Raw genomic sequence first — 15,706 nt, 5'->3', positions numbered from 1 at the left:
TGGGAGCCTGCAAAGGCTGTTTTGTAGCAGCATTTTGCATTAAACACTTGGAAGAGAGCTGAAACCATTGGAGTGTTTCTGATCATACAAGCTGTAGGTGTTACAAACCAGCAGTGAGAATGCCCCAGCCCAGGCCCTGAGAGGAGGAATTGCTCCAGCCTTTTGATGTGACAGTCTGCTGTCACTCAAGCTCCTTTTTTATCAGCTATACTTTGATTTTCTTGGTTTTTGCAGCCTCCATGAATTTCCTCTATAGACCCCTACCCAAACTGCAGTCGGGCTGAGAGGTGTAAGAAATAACTGTGGGGTAGAGTTCCCATCAGGTTGGGTGTTTGCTTCTGCCAGCCCAAGCTGAAGCCCCTTGCCCTGGAGTCTGAGCATCTCCTGGGAGGTGGCTGCAGGGCATACCTGTCTGGGGCACATGGGACCTGTTCCCTTGTGAATGGCAGGGCTGGGTGCCTTTCTTCACCACAGCCCAAAGAGCTCATCCTCCAAAGAAGCTCTGAGGCCCCCAGGCAGCACCTGGAAGCACAGGTCTTTCCCAACCCCTTCTGTACCTGCTGGAGTGTGCTTGGAATTGCTCACCATGCACACGCATCACCCATCAAACTCCAGAGAATTCTTGGATTAAATTACATTTTTAATAAAAATAAATTGGCTCTTCTTATATTAACATCTTTTTTAATAACTGCTTGTTCACATCCTTCTATTCCAATTTTGAACTGCTTGAAAAGCCATTTGCTGCTTATAGATTTCTGATGAGGCAGATGGCTCGTATGTGATCACACCTACTGACACAGAGACAAAATACCAAAGCAGAAGGAATCCCATGGAGAGTTCCAGAAACTTTTGTTTAAAAGTTGGAGTATCTTAAAGAAATAAAAAAACCTGCAGACCACCCCTCAAATCAACCAAACCCAAATGTGACCTGCAGACTTTGTTCTCCTTGAGGCCCCAGTCACCACCAATTTCCTGGTGGCTGTTGTAGAAGGAGAGAACTTCATTTTTCCTGCAGCAAAGACTTAACATCAAATAATTGTCCCCTTTTTTCATCACTTTGAAAGACTGTCAGATTTTTTTGAATGTTCTAACGAGCAGATCTGTCTCCAGACTGTTTAATTGCAGGTGCTTGAAACATTTTATTGGCATTGAGTAGAAATGCTTTTATTAAAAACTTAACACTTGGGTTGCAGATTTGCATCACCCAGGCTCGCTGGGAAGAACTGCCAGCACAGGCCAAGGCTGACCAGAAAAGCAACAATTTTAGAAATTCGAGCAGTTACTGGTGCATGAAAATAAGCCAAGAGCGGGAAAAGGATTCAGTTCTATAGAAAGAATTGTGTTAGTGAGTAAGGGCCCGTGTTTCATCACAGGCACAGGATCTGGGAAGCACAGTGGGGGAACAGCTTCCAGGAAAGAAACAAATTTCCTGAGACCCCCAAAGTTTCAGCATTTGAAGCCAGAAAAACGCAAAATGGCGCAAGATAAATGGCACCAAAATTCTTGCAGCTTCTGCATGGACTGGCACTACAAAATCAGTCCTCAGCTCCCAATGAGAATGCTTTCTTCATGGATGGGGAAGTTGATAGGATAATTATCTATACAGAATGGAAATAGTCTTTATAGCAAATACTGCTGTGACAGTACATGCTGGGCTGGAGAAGGGCTTTGTGCTGAGGGGACTCCCCTATGGAGCACCTCCCCTGTGGAGCCAGGCTGGGAGAGCTGGGGATGTTCAGCCTGGAAAAGAGAAGGTTGTGAGGAGACCTCAGAGCCCCTACCAGCATCTGAAAGGGCTGCAAGGAACCTGGAGAGGGACTCTACATCAGGAATTGGGTCCCAGTGCCAGAGGGCAGGGATGGATGGGATACTGTGCAGGAATTGTTCCCTGGGAGGGTGGGCAGGCCCTGGCACAGGGTGCCCAGAGCAGCTGTGGCTGCCCCTGGATCCCTGGCAGTGCCCAAGGCCAAACCTGGGCCTTGGAGCAACCTGGTCTAGTTAAAGGTGTCCGTGCCATTGGAAAGAGATGACCTTTAAGGTCCTTTCCAGCCCAGACCATTCTGTGGTTCTGAGTTACTTAGTAAGAGTGTGGATCTGTGGGTCGTTCCAGCACCGCCACAAGACAGTAAATATCTGCAGAGATCCCTGCAGTCACTCTGTGCGTAACTCTCAGGAAAGGAAAGTGCTCAAAGTGCCTTTTGTACATGGGAACAAAGAATTGGAAATCAAAGGAAACTTTTCCTTCCTCTTTCAGTGCATCAGCCTCTGTTCATTGCTGGTCACTGCCATTAGAACTTCTGAGAGTGTAAAACAATCTGCTGTGTGTTTTGCTCCCAGGCATTTCAGCTCATCAGAGCCTGCAGAGTGCTTTTTGCTGTACTCCAGTACGTGGAGGGCTGTCACACACAGATGTGGGCATGCAGATCTGGCTGGGATGTAACTGGGAGCGACTGCAACATCCTCCTCGTAAACCATTTTTAACACTTGGAGCAAAATGCAGTGAGGAGCAGGGAAGGGCGTGAGCAGGGTGAGCACTGGAGGCAGCTCTGGCATCTTGTGTATGTAAAGTTAAATTATGAGTAGCTTCTTATGAACTGCCAGGAAGCAAGCCATGCTTTCTTTATTACAGGAAAATAAGGGATTAAAATCCACCTGGGCAAGGGCAGAGAGGCTTGGTGGGCTTCTTTTCACGTACTCCTATGAAAAACTGATTTCACATCCCCACTGGGGCACTGTCTGTGTGTGCCAGTGTTCCTCTGCCCCTGAGATGAGATCTGATAGGTGGGGGCTTGTTTTATTAGTTTTTTCTTTTTTACAAATGCAAAGTATCCTGGATCTGTAAGCCACAGAGCTACTTTCCAACTCATTATCCAAATGCCACAAGAAATCTGGTGAGTCAAGATCTTTATATAAACCCCAAGCCCAAGTGAGTTATTTAGGAACTGCAGATGTTTTGGTTGTAAAGCAGTAGTGTGTAGTGAGGGGAGAGGACTGGGGGTTCATCTCAGAGCTTCTGAAAACTGAAACTTTCTGAAACTGAAAAACTCCTTGTTGGAGCACAGTAACATCCTAAAATCAATCCTAGGAATCAAGGAAAAGCTAAACCAGCTGCAGGAAGAACATTCTGCTGGAAGGCACAAAAGCTTCTTATCAAAAGGACTGAGGCAAAAATCAAGAAGTGCTTAAATCACTGAAATGAGTGTGGGTCAGACATGGTGTGCACTGAGTTAAGATACAACAGGTTGGGATTGCAGTGTAAATAGCTGGGTGATAGTTTTCATCTCCCAAATGATGTTTCTTCCTTTGGCCATGCCAGCCAAGTGTTCAAAATTGTTCTTTGTAAGAACACCACCAATGGAAGAGCTTTCTTCTGGCCTCTCACTTTCAGCTGGGGTGCTATAAAGCTGAGGCTGGAAGCCATCCTAAATTTAGCCTAAGAGAATTAATTGTGGCTGACCCTGTAATTTACCCAGATTTGTCTGAGGTTCAGGTGTTTCCTGGCCAGAACAGCTGAGCTTTTTGAGAGAGCTTCTGGGCCAAGCAGCTGCAGTGTTGTAACCCAGGCAGGAGTCACTGCAGGGAGCCTTGGAAAGCCCTGCCCTGCAAAGTGGGAAGGACACAACCAGCTCTTGCATCTCTGCTTTCAGCAGGGAACATAAAACCAGGGAAAAGCAGCAGCTTGCTCCCATGGAAGAGATGAGAAGAGGACTCAAGGTGCAGGTTGAGACATCCATTCCAATCTTTGGAATGCTGAGCCTCCCCAGGTGTTGGCAAGCCCTGGCTGCTGCCACAGGAAGCTGAGAGGTGCAGGGGAGAGGCTCCAAGGAGCTCTCGGGAAGCGTGATCCAGAGCGTGGAGCTGTCTGACTCCAACACTGCAACTGCTACATGAAACAAAGCACTGATAAAAATAGTGTGTTTTCTTGCCATGCTTCATTTCCTTCTGGGTAGGATCAAAATGTCCCTGTTTGATTCTTTTCTTTGTACAACTTCAGTGAGTCATTGTGATCATAGCGCTCTGGCAGCATCTTGAAAAGCTCTGAAATACAAAATATTTCCCTGAAATTGCCAAATGTTTTACATGAAAGTGGCTACATTTCAGATAGTCCGGTCATGATCTTCCTGGGTTTTAACTCTGTCTGTCTGCATCCTGTGAGAGTTACTGATATTTTAAAGTAGTTACCCGATGCTTTATGTGTTTTGGAGAATTAAAATGTATGCCATCCATCCCTTCTCCCCAAAAAAGTGTTTCCTTCCTTCTCCCCCTGAAAGTGTTTATTTTTAGATAATAAAGGGATCATAGTCCTGCTAAGTACACAGACTATTTAAGATCCAGCATCCCTGTCATTTTCCCATGTCTCTAAGCATCTTTTGGAAAATAAATCAATCACTGTGCTGGATACCAGAGTATATTCCCTGGAACAGATCACATGCAGGGTGTTGTCAGTGATCCCTGGGACATTTTCTCAGCAGAGGTGTGAGACAGGTGCAGGAGGATTTGCCCACTTGAATGCTAAACTCTCCACAGAGGGATGGCTTTTATCACCCATGCTAAAGCTGCCTGTTGTGGCCACTTTGCACACGGAGATATGGAATGTGTGCTATAAAAAGGGACTGCTGAGCTGTGTCTGCTGTCCTGAATTTCTCCCTGAGCACACTTACACCTGTGTGGCTCTCCTGAACTGTGGGTTTGTCTTTAGCTCCATGGTGACCATGGATAACCTTTGATATCCCCACCAGGTTTCCTTATCTCCAGCACTGCTGGCTTCCCTACTGCAGGAATGTCTGTCTGTCAGGGAGATCAACACTGGTTTTGCTTGATCATTTTTATAAAATACATTCACCTTGGCCATACATTTTTGCTGTAATAGATTAAAAAATGCACTTTTTCTGGTTCAACAAGCCTCCTGTTGAGAGGAGGGTGATGCTGTGCCTCCTGTGCTTGGATTTGGTGAGGACACACAGTGTGAGGCTGCGGAGCAGTTGCAGAGCCTGTGTGTGTGACAGCTCTGCTGTTACCTGTGACGAGGGGCTGAACGTGGGCATCTGGGCTTGGCACGCGCTGTTGGCAAAGATTAATTGTCCAGGCAGCTGCAGTGTCCAGACAAACATCTCGCAGCAACCCAGGCCATATGTTCCTGCAGCATTAATGCTGCCCTGTCGCAGTGTTTACAGGATATTTTATATCTGATACGGGCCAAGGCAGGTTGAGAAAAGCAGAGAAAATGTCCTGACCCATGGTATCACCCTGCCACCATCTCTGTCTCTGCAGTGACAGTTCATAGCAGAATAGAAGTGAGAAGAGATTTCTAGAGCATTGTCTGGTTTATCTCTCCTGTTTCCAGGACACTTGTTCAGATTCATCTTCATGAAATCTTGGATATCTAGATTTTGATTGATAGGTGGTTAATTCATTACATCCATCAGGCTGGGATGAGAGGTAGCAGTGGCTGGACTGCAAATCAGGGCTCTTGAGCAGCTGAGGACAGGTTTGCATCTCTAAAACTTCTATTTCTATTTGATTTTAAAATTCTAAACATCATTTTATTGGATGTTGCAAGGCTTTTTGAGGGTTTTCAGACTTTCAGTTCCATGAGTGAGGGTGGCAGAGCAGCAAGCTGGCAGCAGGGACATTCCAAAGGCACATCCTGACTCCTGCCAGTACCACAGAGGTGTGACCCTGGGCTGGCTGGAGGAAGGGGAGCAGCAGAGAAACCCTTGGTGGTGGCTGGGATAGGGACAGTGCTGTTCCTCCAGGGGTCAGAGGCATGTTCATCCCCACAGACCCCTGATGTTATAAATAAAAAATGCGAATTAGCCAATTTTAATAAAAATATGAAAAATAAAATTTATTTCGCGACCATAAAAACAGTCTCGACAGCCACCACCGAAACGGCCAGCGTATCACCCCCGGGAAGTGATACGGGTGAACGTGAGGAAAGGACCAACTGGTACCTAGACCTCCCCATCCACACCTACTGCTTGCAAGGTAGCAGTTTTTATACAGTTTATTTGGCCTGCGGCAGAAAGTCTTTGTTTCCTTCTGAGTTCTTCATATTCAAGGTGGTTTCTTTCTCTGGACAAAGCCTCGTCGGGGGTAGAATGGTCCATTTCCCTGGTTCCCGGAATCTGGCATTCAGATTCCATGTGTTGATGGTTCTGATCCCCACAGATAGGCATCTTGTCTGGGCCATCAGCACCTGGTGTCTTTGGGCGTAGGTGCTGATGAATGCTCGTCCCTGGTGCAGCTGGAGTTCCCTTTGGATGCAAATACTGAGATGTCCCTCTGCTGCGGTTTGGAGGTCTTGTGATCTCGTCATCCTGTTGGATTTCTCAACCTAAAGGGAACGAAGGGATTTCCCCCCCCCCCCCCTTTTTCTCTCCCTAGTTTACTTTGTTCACATATATATTTTTATACACTATTTATCTCCACGAATTACTACTTATATTCCTAACACCTGAGCAGATGCTGCTCAGGCTCAGGCGCTGCTGCTTGTGTTGGTCATTGTCACCAAACCAATGGAGTTGGGCTGGGTTTGTGACCCAGACCTGCTGCTCCAGCTCCAGAGGCAGCGTGGGGAGCAGTCCAGCCCTTCTGTGGATTTTCCTGTCACTGCTAACTCCTGCTATTCCTCAGGTGAAGCAGCCTCCTCCTCCTGCCTGATTCTTTCAGTGCTGTCCCAGTACATTTGACATCACCATCATTTCCGTGTTTAGTGAGTTATATATTTTTGAAATGCTTTGTGACACTTGTAAATGAAGCAGGTAGAGGAAGTAGATTTTGGAAAAGTGGGAACATCTGGTGCTTGCATGTTTTGGTCGACACGTTGGTGAAATTAATACAGTTCTAAAGTGGAGAAAAAAAAAAAGACACCTTGAAGTTGTGAGTTAATTAGCTGTGACTCTCAGGTGCTTGGGGGCAGGGCTGGGATTGTCATGCTCTGACTGCAGATGGCTCCTCACACCTGGCACCTCTCCAGGTCATTCTGCTGCAGCGAGAGCAGGACCAGGCTGTTGAGATTGGTTTCTCAAGGTTCAAAGAGGCTTTTGTGGTCCTTTAAGTGACCAGTTAGTGGACACAGCGTAAGCTCTGTGACCCAGCAGCACCTGTAGCATTTGTTCTGCTAAGAAAAACTAGGATCTGGTGTAAATTCTGGTTTTAGCGTTTGAAGAAAATTAGGAGAGGGTATTCAGAAGAAGCATTTCCTGTTCTCTGGCTTATCTGGCTTATTCACAGCCACAGCAGAAATCTGAAGTCATTACAACAATTACTGGCAAGATTCAGAGAAAACCTGCAAGGAAAAGTGATAAATCAAAATTTATCTTTAATTTTGTATTTGCATATTGTTTCTACTTTAGTCTGTATAAGATTAATCCTTTTTTGACCTTTTTACTGAGGTTTTGGCAAGTAGCAAATGCAGCCTTGAGTGTACTAAATGTCATCCTGTCTAAAATACTTAACAACACAGCCTGCACTGGGAAAGTAACACCTTGTTACCATGAGCTGCTAAAGACAGGTGAAACCAGCTCTTTTGAAAACTTGCCAAGTGGTTTTGCTTCTAATAACTATCCATAATAAACATAGAAGTAGTATGAGTTGGATGGATGTGAGAGCAACAAAATTAAACACTTCTGTGTTTAAACATCAAGTTCCTCAAAACTTATTAAACTTGCTTTGTCTGCTGCTGAGTTCATTGAATAAACACACAGGAGGTAATAATTTCATTGGGATATGTTTTAAAAATCCAGAGGTGTTTTACAGGTCATCAATGCCGCACTGGCTCTGGCTGCTAAACCCCAAAGCAAACTGGCTCAGGAGAATATGGATCTGTTCAAGGAGCAGTGGGAGAGGCAAGTCCGCGTGCTGACGGATGCCGTGGATGACATCACTTCCATCGATGACTTCCTGGCTGTCTCAGGTAACAGGGCTCCTGGCTGAGAGATAATCACCCTCCTAAGAGCCTAGTCCTGGAAAGGGGTGGTTTGGACACGTGTTCTGGAGTCTGTGAGGCTTTTGGAAGGGATGGTGTTGTCACACCTTACCTGGGATCACCTTGTGCCCAGCAAGGTGTGAAAGTGCAGCAGGAGGTCTGGTTTCAAGGAGAAGACACTTTATGTCCCAAGGTTTGGAATTGCTGGCTGAACTCAGGGTGAATTACCATTTAGCTGCTGTAGACAAGGATCACCAGTAACTCAGGGGGAAATAGAACATGTTTATGTCCAGGGTAGGAGCTAGCAGAAAAAATGATCCCTCAGGTCACCTTAGACTACCATGTAAATAAAACTGAATATCAAACCATGGTTGTACAAGTTAATTAAAATAAAACTGTTCATACCATGTCAGCTTTAGTAAAGTTTTAAGACTTCTTAAAAGAGATTGGATCATTATAATAGATTAATAATTACATTTGGCAAAGTACTTGCCAAGATAATCTGTTTTATCAGCATTTTGATAAAGACCCACTATCAGCTGCTGTGACCTAAAAATAATGGGGGCATTTTTATTTCCACATCCTTTAATTGTGCTCTAGTCAGAGGACATGGAGATGTAACCATGTGAATTGTGTCTGCAGTAGTGTTCACAAATCACCACTGCAAGCTGGGACTCTAATTTCCGTGGTGCATGCAGGTTTGGGCATCTGAAGTGACCTAAAACATCCAGTTGTAAAGAGTGATTTCACAGGAGGATGTGTGGAGTCAGACATATCATGTGAACATAGGTAGAAAATGTAGATGAGAAATTAAGGTCCTGAATTAAGAGACAGTAATTTTTTTATTCTTAATAAAAACCAAATTAAAGCCAAAGTGGTGTTCCTGTGATGAGTCACCTGCATTGTCATACACACTGTATTTTGGCTCCCTGGGTTCTCAATAAAATTCCTGTTTGCAATGAGTGAGCATAAACTTCTTGGGCAGTTCAGTGTCTGAGCTCATTGTATCTGTGGGTGCTCACTGGGCAGCAGCAACTGGAATTGCACAGCTGGGAGGAGCCTGTTTTGGGGAAATCTGTGCAGAGGGAATTGTGTGCTGAAGTTCAAGGCTCCACTTGAAGCTTTCCCACAAGTGTACAAACATGGGAGAAGGAAAAGCTGGGAGTCCATACAAACACAGCCTGTGTGGAGCTGCCAAAATCACTTTCCTTCCCTTGTAGTCCAGGTTTAGCACCACAAGACTCAAGTGAGTTGTGGGCAGGACAACCCCATCTTCTGCAGGGATGCAGGTTAGAACAGAACTGGGGGTTTTGGTTAAATAACCAAATCAATTGCATGGCTGTACTCTCAGGAGCTTGGCAGTAAGCAGAGAAAGTTTCTTTCCTGGGGTGGTGGCACATTGACTCATGAGAGTTCACCTCGAGTGAGTGCTCACCACCCAAAATGGAGCCAAGGAAATGTATTTTGAGACAACTCCAGATATTCAAGTGCATTCAGTAATTATTTATATGTGTGTGTTATTGAAGAGATGGTAGAAAAATATTAAAGCAATAAATACTCTTTTAAATATTATTTGTTTGAACATTGATAAATGTTTTCCATATAATGCCACAACTCCAATTCATCTGCTAGAAGTCTCGACTTCTCTTTGGATAAAGTCATGGCAAGTATGATTTATATCAAGTGCTGTTTGGGGTTATTAGGATGTTTCTATCAGTTACCAACTGGGATGTAAGCAGAATTTAAAGGAGTTCTTGTGAGTGCATGAGTGTGTGGATATATAAATATGTATGTAAGCCATCCCACATCCCTACTGTGTGGTGTGCTGAAGTTAAGGCTTCACCATTCAGCTCATGCTACGGAATTGTGTGAATTATCCACAAGTAAAGGCTTGAAAGAGATGCTGGGTTTAGGTAACAGCAGAACATCCTAGAAGAAGGATCCTTCAGTGCGCAGTGCACAGGTGAGCTTGCAGGTGACAGCACTTTCACAGGTGCAGCAGCAGAAGGGCCCTGTTGAGTTGGGGCAGGCTCACTGTCAGGATGGAGATGGATGGCACAGGAGCCCTGTACCCCAGAGCTGTGTGTGTGCCTCTAGCCATGAGTGATGTGCAGCTCAGGGAGCTCCAGCATCAGAGGTGCTATCTCCTGAACAGTCCTTGACAGATTTTTCTTATTTAAGCTGGTGTTAGTTGTTCTTTCGACCATTATAAACTGCTGGCACCTCCATCATCCTGTGCAAAGATTCACAGCTGAAGTGTGCTCCCTGTGAAGAACCTCCTTGTTTCGCACTGTCACCTTTTTGCTTCATTTGATGCCCCTACTTGTACTAAAGATGGTGAAAAGGTTTTTTCCCCCCTTCTGTCTCTTCATGTTGTTTGCAAACGTGCAGAGTTCTGCCATGCACTTTGTCAGTCACCGCTTCCCTGACTGCACAGCCTCTGCCTGTTTCATTATTCCTCATTTCAAAGCTCTCCTGTACCTTCTGTAATTCTTATCCCTCTTATCAATGCCTTCCTGAAGCACACTGGGTGTGTTGGTGTGCCCACTATCTCTGTTCTTTAGAGCAGTTGCTGATAGCACCATGTAATTGTCAAATTCAATGTTCTGAAATTACCTGAATCTCCTTTGAAACCCTCTTTAAAAGCCATTCCATTTTCTGCCTTCTGTTCCTCTGCTGCTGACAGAGGTTTATGCCACAGATTGCCCATCTCAGTGGAACTATTTTTGATGAAGAGCCTCCCAGTGAATATTGCCTGGATGAACGCTGTATTTACAAGAGTGTGAAGTCCCCAGTGTTTGCTCCATGTGCTGCCTGACCTGGCTCCTGCAGTGCCCCTTGGCAGCAGAGGTTCAGTGTGGAAATGGTTCTGAGGCCTTCCACAAGAGGTGCAGCAGAGGAGAGTTGTGTTTATGAATCTGTGGCTTCATCTCCTGACTGTTGCTCTTTGATTTTGATCTCCTGTAGCCCTCAGACTCCCTCACAGGCAGCTGGGGTTGTTTGGAAAAGTATTGCTTCATCCCTTTAATGTGGAGGTGGATGGAGGTGGAAGGTGTTTGGTGGGTGTGGATTGAGGATTGACAGTCGTGGGTGACTTTTTATTCTGTAGCTTTTCACAGTTTAATGTATTTCCTTGTTTGGTCTAAAAATCATTTATATGGAAAAAATACCTTTCCTTTTACCTTGTTGCCCAACCACATCATTTTCCCTGTAGCTATTTTGGTGGGACAAGATCCCTTTGCTGTTGCCTGTGCTATGTTGTGTTGCTGTGGGATGTTTCTCCTGCTCAGCAGGAGGACAGGGGGTTTGGATGTGGGACAGCCTTCTCCCATCTCCAGAGGTGCTGGTGGGGAACCCATGCCCTGTGTGCCAGTAGGATGGGGAGTACTGGGTGTATTTACAAGGACTCAGCACAGTGTCAGATCTTATCTGTTATCATCCATCTGGAAAATATCTCCAGAACAGATAGACCTGACAGTCCTGCAGTTCCCTGGGCCCTTTGCAAGCTGCCCTGTGGGTTATCTCCCTCTAGAAGGGACTTTCTGGCCACTTCACATCTGCAAAAGGCATTAAATGATCAGCAGACATTTAAATATTCACCTTCATTTTGTCCATGCCTTTTATTAAAGTTCGGATAATCCAAAGAGGCTTTTAAATGGTCTGTGGCTTAATTTATTCATTTAGGAATTGAAGCAATAAACAGTCTGTGTTTTGGCCTGGTGCCGAAGCTTTTTTTTTTTGGGCTCTTGCAGCTCCCAGGGCTGTCTCTTCTTTAACTACCCTCTGTGCTTGCTGTGGCTCCTGTGCCTGCTCACTGACTTGTCAAATCACTAATGAACCTGCTCTTTGCTCTCTTAGGGCCACATTCTGCCCTCAGCTGAACCTGCTCAGGCTGAGTTGCTTCAGAGGGATTTCACAAGTGTAATTTTTGCCCAGGTTACTTACTGAAGTCTTGCAATATTGCACCTGGCTGTGTTAATTTTATGTAAATCAGGCGTAACTTCCCACAGCAATCCTTTCAGGCAGTTCCTCCAAATCCTCTCCCAGCCAACACTATGAGCTTCTTGTCTGTACAAACTCTTGCAAAATGACTCTTTTACTACCTGCAGAGGGAATAAAAGCCACTTGCATGGGTTGGCAGTGTAGAAAGATTAAGTCAAAGGTAATTAACACTGGAAACTTATTTTAAGTGACAGAGCAGAAATGTTTCCAAGTTGGTTTCTTACCAAGCAGCCCAAATGCTGCTGTTGGATGATGATACCAAAACATTAGTCCTGGTACGTTAAAGAGTTCTCTAGCAGAGTTTGGAAGTCCCTAATAACAGTTTGGGAGATCTTCAGGGTAGGTTTCCCCAAATAAGGATCCCAATTTCTTTATGCATCTTTAGAAACCTCTTAGCGGGTTTTTCCCATTTTGGGCTTCTTGGACTCGATGAATAGGGAATATATCTCTTTACAAAGCCAGAAAATGTATATTTAAAAAGGTAATTGCAAACAGAGGTCTTGCCTTTGTTTTTTTGTTTGTTTTCTGGAGAGTCAGTGAGTGCTGTGTGGTTGAAATGCTTTCCACATTATTCACTGCATACATTATGTGTCAGATGGGAATGGGCGACTGACAGTATAATGTGCTCGGATGGAATGTGTGTGGCTGTAGGAAAACACTCTGGAGGAAGCTGGAAACATGCACCAAGTGTCTGTTGGAGTGTTGAGGGGAGTAGGTGTGGTGCTGGGGAGGTGCCCATCACCGCACGTGCACTGGCAGGGGAGTGGTTTGCAGGTATTTGAAATAAGGGCTTGGGCAGTCCAGGGGAGAAATATGGAAAGAAACCAGGGGAGAACTCAGCAGAACTCAGCTTTCCTGTTGGTAAAATCGAGTACAAACAGGGGCAGGACGTGTGGAGGCCACTTGGTGAATGGATTGACGGTTTTTTGACACCTCCTGTGGAAGGGCAGCTCTTTGCTGGTTGTAGTGACCTTCACATTAATGCCTGACAGCATCTCCATGGAGCTTCTGTAGAGCAGGTCCCACCCTGAGCAATTGCCACGCTGCTGACTGTGACAGAAGAGACATTACCATCTAAATCCTCCTTCTTTTACCTCCAGAGAATCACATTTTAGAAGATGTAAACAAATGTGTCATCGCTCTCCAAGAAAAGGATGTGGACGGCTTAGACCGCACGGCCGGCGCGATCCGGGGCCGCGCCGCTCGGGTCATTCACGTGGTCACCTCGGAGATGGACAACTACGAACCTGGAGTGTACACTGAGAAGGTGCTGGAGGCAACCAAGTTACTGTCCAACACAGGTAAGGGTCACTCACTCCCAGGAGCCCTGAACTGCTGTTGCTTGAAAGCTCGTGGGCAGCTGGATACCCGTGTACCTGTGAAATCTGTTAAAGACTCAATTTGCTGTAATGCGGTTTAGTGGGAGTTGTTTGCAAAACTGTTGCAAAGTGAGAAGTGTGATTTTGCTGTGTTGACTGGCTCAAAGCTCAGCTGTGCACAAGGTGTCCCTGAGTGTGTTCACTGTCATGGACTGGGCTGTGGGAACCAAAACACCGGGAATGAGTCCCAGGCGTGAGTGGATGCTTGGAAGTTGTGCTGTGCTCATCTTGTATTATTGCACCAGGCTCTGCAGCTGTTCACAGTCCAGAAGGAAGATCACATTTCCCCAGCAGAATAAATGTAGGGTAATAATTAGGGTAAATGTTGTAAAGTGTGTTTTCAGCTGTTGAAAGAGCATTGTAAGTTGTAGTGCCCCACACATAAACACCAAATCAGGGCGTTCCCTGTGAACTACTGGTGACATCCATAAGGGTGAGGGGTGATTCTGGCTGCTTCAGTGGCAGCCACTCATTGCTGGTTTTGCTTTAATTACTTTGATGAAGAATCAAGGATGACACTGAAGAAACAGCAGACTCTAACTGGTTCTGGCATGTTCTTCCTGGGGCACCATGAATCACTGAAATGCAGCAGTATAACCTGCCCCCTTCCAGTACTTCTTAAACTTGAATTTCCTGATGGTAGCATGATTTCCCCCCCACCCCCCCCCCCCCAAAAATGATGTACATCTGCAGGGAACATCAAGAAAACAATTAATATGCTATCCCGTAGTTTCTAGGGGCTTCCCCAGGTGTTTCCTCCTTGTCCATTAGAAGGGTGTGATAAACTTCACTGTCCAAGGGGAAAACACCAAAGAGCAGCAGCATAAGCAGAAAAGGGGCTGGATTGAGACTTCACCTCCTGTACTAAATGTTGTAATTTCAGTGGAAGGACTGCACACCTTCCAGGACAGTTTAGAGCGAGGCAGGAGTGGGAGGCAGAGCGGCTCGGGGTGGGACTGACCTCTTTGCGCTCTGCTGCAGTCATGCCGCGCTTCACGGAGCAGGTGGAAGCGGCAGTGGAGGCGCTGAGCTCCGACCCTGCCCAGCCCATGGACGAGAACGAGTTCATCGACGCCTCCCGGCTGGTGTACGACGGCATCCGCGACATCAGGAAAGCCGTGCTCATGATCCGGGTAAGCTCAGCTTCTCCGACAGCTTTCCCTGCCTCTGTTCGACTGACAGCCATCAGGATAATGGAGAGCAGACAGGAGAAGATTTTCATTTAGCTTCTATTAACATTCAGAGTCTTAAAATGTGCTAATCGCTGTGGAGCACTTGAGAAGTGCGTTTGCATTCAGATTCATTAACCAGATCTGAGCATCGATGATGGCCTGAGTTGTGATGTTAAATACCCTTCATGCATCTTTTGTAATCTCATGGTAATGCCTGGCTCGTTAATGTGCTAAAATCAGTGACCTTTCAGTTAACAACAGCAAATTAATTCAGAACTATAGATGCTTGTTGATGGTTTGAGAGCTTAGAAATAAAACCTAATGGCTCTTCATTAAGTAAATTTTGAGAATTAATGTTAGTTAGTCAAAAGGAAGCTGAGATGAGTTTGGTCTGTAGTTCCTAGAGCATGTAATTTGTTAATTGGCTAACCTAGGTAAACAGGGGCAGCTCACAGAGGCCTTGAGTCCTGTGTGCTTGCAGTGGGTGTGACTTGGGAGCCCTAATTTCTGGTAGGCCAGATACAGAAGGTCACAGATGGTTGTAGGGATGCAGAAAAAGAAGTTCTGGTTGCAGCTGATCCATGGACCTGTTTCTTGGATCTTACTGGGGCAAAAATGGGAAGGAGCCAGACATAGTGAAGACAAATATAGGGGGTTTATTCATTTTTTTCTTCTTTTCCTTGTATTCCTTTGAGAAACTGCTGTCGTCTTTCAGAGTGGTGACCATGGCAGATGCAGCTTGGTGGTCAGTAAATCAAGAATGTACAGTCCCAGAAGATATGTGATTACAGTAACCATTGCAGTGGCATCTTCCATGTTTGCTGCTTAAAGCAAAGGATCAGATGGGAAACCAGGAGAAAAGCTGGCAACCACATCTGTGCTCCCCATGGAATTTTTTTCAGACAAGCTCAGGGTTTTTAGACAGCCAGTGATAGTTGAGGATATCAAAGCCTTCCTGCTATGCAGACAGAGGATGTGATTCCCCCCTGCTAATGCCCTTGTTGCTCAAGGAGAGAGGGGTGGGCTGCCAGTCCCAGTGGGCAGCAATTATTGGGGCTGGCAGTGCCAGGAATGCTGACATTTGCCCCATGCCAGCCTCTGGGGCCAGGGAGCCACAGCTCCACTGCCAGCAGCCAATAGCAGCTCCCTGGCCACACAACAACCACCTAGAAGGAAGTTAAAATATTAGCAGTTGTCAGCCAGAGAGTTTATTTTGGGATTAA

General features: G+C 45.7%; 1 protein-coding gene across 5 annotated transcripts in view; it reads left to right on the top strand.

Annotated features, from left to right (window-relative positions):
* The window catches only part of CTNNA1 (catenin alpha 1), a 117,624-nt gene that overhangs the window by 89,071 nt on the left and 12,847 nt on the right, over nucleotides 1-15,706 (top strand). For all 5 annotated transcript variants that reach the window (XM_064387996.1, XM_064387997.1, XM_064387995.1 and 2 more), the window contains 3 exons: nucleotides 7,762-7,918; nucleotides 13,033-13,233; nucleotides 14,293-14,444. In XM_064387996.1, the coding sequence (XP_064244066.1) occupies nucleotides 7,762-7,918; nucleotides 13,033-13,233; nucleotides 14,293-14,444 (510 nt within the window). The remainder of the gene's footprint in view (nucleotides 1-7,761; nucleotides 7,919-13,032; nucleotides 13,234-14,292; nucleotides 14,445-15,706) is intronic.

Source organism: Passer domesticus, chromosome 13 (assembly GCF_036417665.1).
Source record: "Passer domesticus isolate bPasDom1 chromosome 13, bPasDom1.hap1, whole genome shotgun sequence".
Taxonomy (NCBI): Eukaryota; Metazoa; Chordata; class Aves; order Passeriformes; family Passeridae; genus Passer; species Passer domesticus.
Note: the sequence above shows the minus strand (reverse complement) of the source record. Positions and strands in the feature narration are given on the sequence as shown.